The sequence below is a fragment of the Notothenia coriiceps genome, unplaced genomic scaffold, assembly GCF_000735185.1.
Source record: "Notothenia coriiceps isolate Sejong01 unplaced genomic scaffold, NC01 NC01_scaffold00003769, whole genome shotgun sequence".
NCBI classification, from domain to species: Eukaryota; Metazoa; Chordata; class Actinopteri; order Perciformes; family Nototheniidae; genus Notothenia; species Notothenia coriiceps.
Genome location: NW_011336470.1, coordinates 441,069 through 448,835, shown reverse-complemented (window position 1 = coordinate 448,835; position 7,767 = coordinate 441,069). Strand labels below are relative to the sequence as shown.

The 7,767-nt window shown below is 39.2% G+C and overlaps 1 protein-coding gene across 1 annotated transcript; it reads right to left on the bottom strand.

Moving 5' to 3' along the window:
• Positions 1-1,208: 1,208 nt before the first annotated feature.
• On the bottom strand, positions 1,209-7,169 carry LOC104941722 (DENN domain-containing protein 2D-like). The gene is made up of 5 exons (XM_010766855.1): positions 7,156-7,169; positions 2,267-2,483; positions 1,585-1,697; positions 1,419-1,488; positions 1,209-1,325 (listed from the first exon to the last, which is right to left on the bottom strand). The coding sequence occupies exons 1-5, from the start codon at positions 7,167-7,169 to the stop codon at positions 1,224-1,226; spliced, it is 516 nt and encodes a 171-aa protein (XP_010765157.1). The 3' UTR covers positions 1,209-1,223.
• Between the last annotated feature and the right edge of the window lie 598 nt (positions 7,170-7,767).

Sequence of the window (7,767 nt, the reverse complement as noted above, 5' to 3'; positions counted from 1 at the left end):
GTGGTGGGAGTGTGCGTGTGTGTGGTGTGTGTGTTGTTGTGTGTGGGTGTTGTTGGTGTGTGGTCGCGTGTGTTGTGGTGGGTACTTTGATGGTGTCTAGACCCACACACGACCGACATATCATCCTAAATGCTCACTATATTTTGCCAAAACCACCTCGTTCGCGACCGTACGTAGACATAAGGTACTGTCGGAATGTTGCTTTTCTATGTTAAAAGCGTCAATCTGATGCACTTTGAGAGCAACATTAGGAGATCTGTGGATACATCTCTCAACACCCATATGAAACAGAACTGGAAGCAGATTTTATTTTTCTTTATGGATATTTTACAAATCACTCCCCTTTCAAACTGTATTCTTGTTTATTAATAACAACTTTTTTTTACTGTCATATAGTATTGTATACCTGTTTTTGGTAGAATTTGAAAATACACAACCGGAGAAAATCTGCCACTTCCTTACAGAGCCCCTCCTCCAACACACACGAACACGCACATGACCAATGAGGGCATGAGATAAGTTTGTGCACAGATGGAAGGCTGACAGGCAGGTGGGCCATCCAGTTATTTTAGCCGGGCCGGCTCAGATGATTGGTCGTGCTTTTTACAGTACTACGGCTTCCACAGATGACATTTTTTTATCGATTTTTTTGTCAAAGCACTTAAGATATTCATTGCTATCGGGATGTTAAGAGCATTCCATGGAATATAAAAAAAAATGTTTCTAAAATAAATTACATACCCCACCTTTAAGGTTAAACTAGTTGTTTTTGGCTTGTAACGTTTCATTAATTAACTCTCTCCAATTTTAGTAGGTACAGTATGTATTCATATCATATATGCTGTGTATGTATATATATATATATACACACTGTGTATATATATAGCTTATCTGGTTGTCCCATTTCACATGTCTCCATTATGACTTGTCATGGTGGTTATATTTTTACTTCAACTTGTAAATGAATACGTTGGTGATGATTCCACTACGTAGTTTGGCAAGTTGCCATATCCCAAAGTCTTAATAACAAGTACCGAAGCTGTCACTATATGCAACTGTTGATGAAGGGCAGAACACTGAAAACACACTATTCAGAAGGAAAAGGCTAGGCCACGAGTACAATACACCAAGTTTCCTGTAGTTTTGTGGATGACAGCTTTTATTATATATATTTTGGAAAGTCAGAATTTCTAAAGAGAAGCACACTTGAAAGATTTCCCAGCTTATAAATGTTCATTTGAACGCACCTTGGAGAAGAGGCCAAAACAAGCCAGGGTGCTGATGATGCAGTAAGCCTCCGGGGGGCGGGCTCCTCTCCCTCCAGGCTGCGAGTGGAAGCAGAGGATATTTAGTGAACACTAGAGAATGAGAAACAGAAGATGGAGACACAGGAGAGAAACCTTCACTGGCTCACTGACCAGTAACCTCCTGCAGTATCCATTCCTCCTGCTGCCGTCAATCTCCGTCAGAACGAAGGAGAACGTCTCACTGGAACACACAGAGAGCAACCATGAACAATGACCTGAAACATGGATACATGTGATCACGGTGAAAAAACGTAGCCGGGGGGGGAGGAAGCTGTACCTGGGGTATTCTGTCAGAGGAGCCCAGTTGATGCCCTCTGGGAAACAGAAGAGAGTGATGGCCTTCAGCGTCTTCTCCTCCTCCTCCTTCTGGTATTTAGCCATCCCATCTTTCTGAAAGTACACAACCACACCTCTGTTCTTTAACATATAATATGCTTTCTTTGTTGCACTGATAGTTTACAAACTACTCAATATCTCCACTCTGCCTACAATATACCATAGTAACAGACCTCCTGTCGGCATGATTTATGTGAGATGAATTATGATGCTGACCACTGTGAAAACTATGTGGGCTGAACAATCATGAACCACAGGTCAAAATGACAACATTTTGCATGAGAAGAAGCAAAGCACACATTCAAATAAACTCTACGGAGTTAAGTGATTGATTTTTATTAGATATTGTTTCTGAAAATGTTGTTTTTATTTTATGAAACTCTGTACTATATCATATTACATTTTAATCATAATATGAATGTTAATTTTGATAATCAATATTTTAAACTATGTCCTTTGCATGGGACACAAGGACATTTTCCATCTAATTTTCAACCATCTTCCATACTTGAGAGAACTGGGTAAATACTTAACTCATCAGATGATAATTACATTGAAATGAAAATGCTTTACTTGTATCATCATAAACTCATCAGGCCTCTGTGTTCCACCCTCAGACTGACCTTGGGGAACTGGTAGGTGATCTGTGGTTCGTAGCTGCTGCCGTCTTGGGTCTTCTTGAGGCTGACCACCACCAGGTACTCGAAGAAGTACTGCCCACTGACGTAGCGGTGCTGCCGGGACGCGTTTTCAGCCACTGGGCCCGGCAGCTCTGGAGGCTCCGAGTCTTTGAACCCTGCACAGAATGAAGAAAGACATTGTGCTTCAGCATGCAGGGTACTACTGGGATCCAGATGGAGAGCTTTGCAGCGCCATGTACCACTGCACGCTATGACGGTTCACTCCCTGCTGTGGAGATTAGAAAGGTTATGATTGACGGAAATGAACAAAAACACCTTAAAACAAGACAATAAAGAACTATAGTTTATCTTCAATGAAGGGAAGAAACACTACTCTTCCACTTACAGCCATGAAAGCAGTGTTATCTATCACTTTAAATTATCTCTCCAACTTAAGTCATAACATCCAACATGTTGGTCTAAATCAGGGGTCGGCAACCCGCGGCCTCTGCTCTGGCTCCCTTGAGCTTAGACAAAAATAAGAAGGAAATAAAATACAAATATTTGTAGGACTATTTATATTTTGTTGCATGGTTGAAAATGTTTCGTATCTTGTATTTTGAGGTGATACTGTGACAGAAATTATTATTTTTTAAATGGTTTTAATTAGGTCAGCTAAAGTATGCGTCACATCCTGCTAAGGTCCCGCACCAGCGCCTTTTCTTGCAGGCGAATAACCTGACCCCCGGCTCGATGAGCGAACTATGGATAAATCAAAGAAAAGTATGGGAGGAACACATTGCGTGGACAGAGTTATCTGCTTTCACAGCAAACGATGCTGGTTTACGTAGCAAAGTTCTCAGCCTTACGTATTGGAGGAAAAACACGGAAGAGGAAGACAGCTGACGATCTTCAGTCATAATTCAGTCAGTTAACTCGTTTTAGGGTGCAGCTATATGTTTTATTTATTTCAAAGTGGGCCCATTTTAATTATATTAATTTTCTTTAAATGTGCAGAGGACTCCCCAAGTGCTGTGATGATTTATTTTAAAGTAGACCTGTGTATTTTTTAAATTCTCCTTATAAGAGTTCTTTGTTTATTATTAGAGGTAAACAGTTTTCTATAATGTAATACATAATAAATGCAAAAAAATCTGTAGTTTCTGTCTATGATGTAACAATAAATACAACTTTATAAGCTATCAAGCTATCAAATATGTTTTGCGGCTCCAGACAAAAGATATTGGTGGAAAAGGGGGCAAAATTGCTCTTTTGGTCAAAAAGGTTGCAGACCCCTGGACTAAATGATAACTAAGGCAAACAATTAAAATGAAAAAAGAGCATTAACTGTTTGATTTAATCGTCTAACTGCCATAACTGTCAACCAGTCTGTATGGATGCTCATAGAAAGTGCTTATGAAGTGTAATATAACCATGTGGTTGTTAGAATGAAATGAATACTATAATAAAGTCATATTTTGAAAGCCTTTAAGGAGCCATAGGCTGATCTCTATATATCCGCTATGCTGAATGTTGGATAAAGTGATGTTATATGTATCCTCTCTGTAGATGGAACCTCTCCTTCTGTTAATAGAGTTGTTTACAGAGTAAATGTTTGCCTCCAGGCCCAGACGTCTCTCCTGCTTTGTGCAGTCTCCTTCACTGCCGGCCTGTTCACGTGTTGGCTGCTGCATTCCTCTCTTTTTGTCTAAAATAAAAGCACAGCAGTGGGGTTTTTCTTCTCAGGCTGGCAGCTTTGTGTGTGTGAGGCCTGCTGCTGCCACTCCCCCCACACTCACAGGACATGCACGAATACTCAGTTAGCTGGTGTTTAATGATGGTCAGAAGGCGTGGTTTGCCTCCAGTTGAAAAACCTGTTCCTTCAAATTGAGTGTTGTGTGGTAGCTAATACTCAGCTGAGGAAAAAAATAATAGGTAAAAACTATAGAGCAGCAACCATTTTGTTGATAGTTAATCTGCAATGCGTGCTGTGAACAACTTGTGCTTATCTGCCACTCAACGTTAAGGTGCTTCCAGGGAGAGAACATGTTGGAGGCAGGGAGCTGGCAGAGGAACTGAACAGGGGTCTGCAAGAGGGAGGCTGTTCCACCTGACGTAGACCTATCTCGTCTTTGTTTTGTGATGGGAGGTTTTGCTGGAATGAAAGCCTGTTCAGCTGTGTCCACTCTGTTCTTCAGAACCCTGAGATGACTTGCTTGTCATACATACGAGCCCTATGGTCCTCAGCAGCAGGATTTAAAATAATTGCTAAAGTCCGCCAAAATAAAATGGGTTTTATCCACTGCAGTCGCACACTTTGGAGCACCCTACGAGGGAATATTAGAGAGGCAAACTCATGATGCATAAAGGTTTTAACTTCCAACTCAACTGGTGGGGACGGGGAGTTATTATACCCAGCAAGAGGAATCTGTATCGTTCCTGACTCAAACATCTTCCCTACATAATCATGTCATTGATATATACTTTGTATGTAGGTGATTAAAGTTATTTTGAGCTAAGCCTAAAAATGTACAATGTTCACACCTACAGCATGTCCGATCCTTTAACACAAGTTTTTTACTGTCCCAAAGTAGGCGTTTAGGAGGGCAATGCTTAATCAATGAATGCTGATTAAGATATGTAGGCTACAGTGTTGTAAAATAATCTCTACAGTGTGATCACTCAGCCAATAGCAGACCCCGGAGGATATCAACACTTCTTGCTGTGTCTAAAACAACTCCTTATTTTATTTGTGGAAAACCATATTTACTGACCAACATTTGATTTTGTTTTGCTCTGTGGTAATTATCCCATTTGTGTAGAAAAATGAATTTCACATTCATTAGAGGCAGAAATGGTCTTCATGCAGTCAGTGATGATGCAAAGATTCATTCTGAGGTCATCTGAATTCTCTAGTTACTGGTCACTGTTAAACACGAGTGTCTGTTCTACAGGAAATAACTTCAGACACAGCCCAGTCTTTAATAAAAGAACATAAAGAGTCATCTGTAAAATAATCTGAGTATCAATATATAACGTTATGTAACCTGATTACTTTACGTTGCTTTTGGATTACCTCATGTCTGAATAATGTAACCTTAGGAAAGAAGAAACTAAGACATTTAGTTTGAAAAACGTGCCCTCTGCTGAGAGATTTTATTCAACCTGCCTTTCATTAAGCATATTCAGTCACGTTTTTGTGTCTGATTACGTAATCCCATTTCATGTAGTGAGTTATTCCCCAAGCCTGCAAGTACAATCTTATATGAAGAAAAGCTGTATATTACATCAAGACAAGCACAATTAGTGACGGAGCATATTGAGTCATTCAATACAAAACGTCTATGGGAAATATATTTCCAGATATCATCTACTCGAAGAGAGGAGAGGAAAGTGTGCTGTGATTGGTCTCTGAGTAAAGCTTCTACACAGCCTACTTCCTGTTCTGATCGTTTCTGCTATCATTAAGACTCTATATGTATAGCAGTGGTGGAATGTAACTAAGTACATTTACTCAAGTACTGAACTTGAGTACAATTTTGGTACTTGTACTTGCAAAGTAACTTTTACTCCTCTACTTTGATTTTTCAGCAGCTACTTTGCATATGAAAATATCAACACATGATCGAATTACACTAATAAATGATGATGTATTATTATAGGTTAAGCTACCCAGCAGTAAATCAAGTCATTCAAATGAGCTTCACCAGATGCAACATTAAAGTGGTGAAAACATGAACCCATCAATAACTCAAATACAATAGTTTAAAAAAATATGACTCTGAAATTAGCAAAACTGCATAGTGATTACTTTTACTTGACGAGCTTTAAATATATTTCGATGGTGTTACTTTTACTTGAGACTTTGAATGCAGGACTTTTGAACACTGTGGTATTGCTATTCTTACTCAAGTAACATATCTTCCTCCACCTCTGGCTGTTTGCATCCGTCATGAAACACGCTGTTTACAAAAAGTTCCGTACAAAAATGTCCTAGTAAACTGCACAAACTAAGATACACATTCAATATTGTCATACAGATGTTAACATTTGAAGGTTACGTTGTATATTTATGTTTTTATTTAGGATGATATATAGCTTTGTCCAGTCGGAAAAACACGTTCATTTGATTGATAAGATTTGTATATAGACAGGGTGTCTGAATAAAAAACTAGAAGATGTTGACAAAAATTGCCACTAAAGAATGTTTTTATTTTATTCTTGTTTCTATTTTTATGTCCTGTTGACATGAATGTTGAAACCATCATGGTCAATGAATGATGCGCCTCATCCCTGAAGTATTTTGCTTAGTTTATGTGGCTTTTTTTTTTAACTTGAATCAGGCTAAAAACAACACTTTAAGGTAGGAACCCAGTGCATGTTATGTATAATGATTGGTGGTGATTAAATGATAAATCAGGTTTATTTCACACTGGCTGTTTCCCATCATTTTGTGGCTGTATGGTTCATGCTTTATCTGAGCAGCAGGAGCTTTACAAACAACTCTGATTTCTACATGATCATTTCAAAAAGCTTGTCTCTGAGTCTGCCTCAAAGTATGCACAGTACGAACCTGCCTGGCCGTATAGGCTTCGCTGCACCTATACTCATAGAAGCTGGGTTACAGTACATAACCCAGCTTTCCATGTAGTGTGTGTTTGTGCTAGATAAGTAGCTGCAAAACTAAATAAAATAGTTAATGTCTGAGAGTTTCAAAATAGCTAGAGTAGAATGTTTATTAGTTTTTATTATTAGACGGCTTAGTTGAATACTTAATTCTGCAGTCATATGAATCCACAGAAAGAAGTCCGACCAGTGGCAGTGTTTAAAGACTGGTTCATGGAAAAGAAAAACAGAAAACCTTGATCAGTGCTGCGGTCATTTTAAGTTACGTTGCTGTCGCCATATTCGCATTCGTTGATACGCAATGGAGCGCACTATTCTTTTCACAATACATTTTTTTATAAATTAAAGGTGGGGTAGGTCATTTTGGAGAAACCAGCTCGAGTGCGCTAGAATTTGAAAATACACAGCCGGAAAAAATCTGCTACTTCCTTACAGAGCCCATCCTCCAACACACACGAACGCGCACATGACCAATGAGGGCACGAGATAAGTTTGTGCACAGATGGAAGGCTGACAGGCAGGTAGGCCATCCAGTTATTTTAGTCGGGCCGGCTCAGATGATTGGTCGTGCTTTTTACAGTATTACGGCTTNCTCAATGGTGACTTAATTGGGTTTTATGGAAATTCGGACCAAGAATCCACATATGTTGACATCATTTTTCTCTAAAAGTACATCATATCAAAAGATGATTCTTAGTTTGTATTCTAATTAGGGTCCAATAAGCCCAAATAGCAAAGAGAAATAAAAAATGCATGTAAAAAAACAGCTTGGGCCTTAGGAGGTTAAGGCTCTGGCTGGGGGGTAGCGATGGATGAGTTCTGCTAAATAAGCCGGAGCCAGCCCATTTAGTGCTTTCAAAACAAATAAAAGACGTTTA

Coding starts and splice junctions, on each gene's coding strand:
- LOC104941722 (XM_010766855.1), bottom strand. Junction 1,489..1,584: donor CCTCTGACAGAATACCCCAG/GTACAGCTTCCT, acceptor TGTGTGTTCCAG/TGAGACGTTCTCCTTCGTTC. Junction 1,326..1,418: donor GATACTGCAGGAGGTTACTG/GTCAGTGAGCCA, acceptor TTCCACTCGCAG/CCTGGAGGGAGAGGAGCCCG.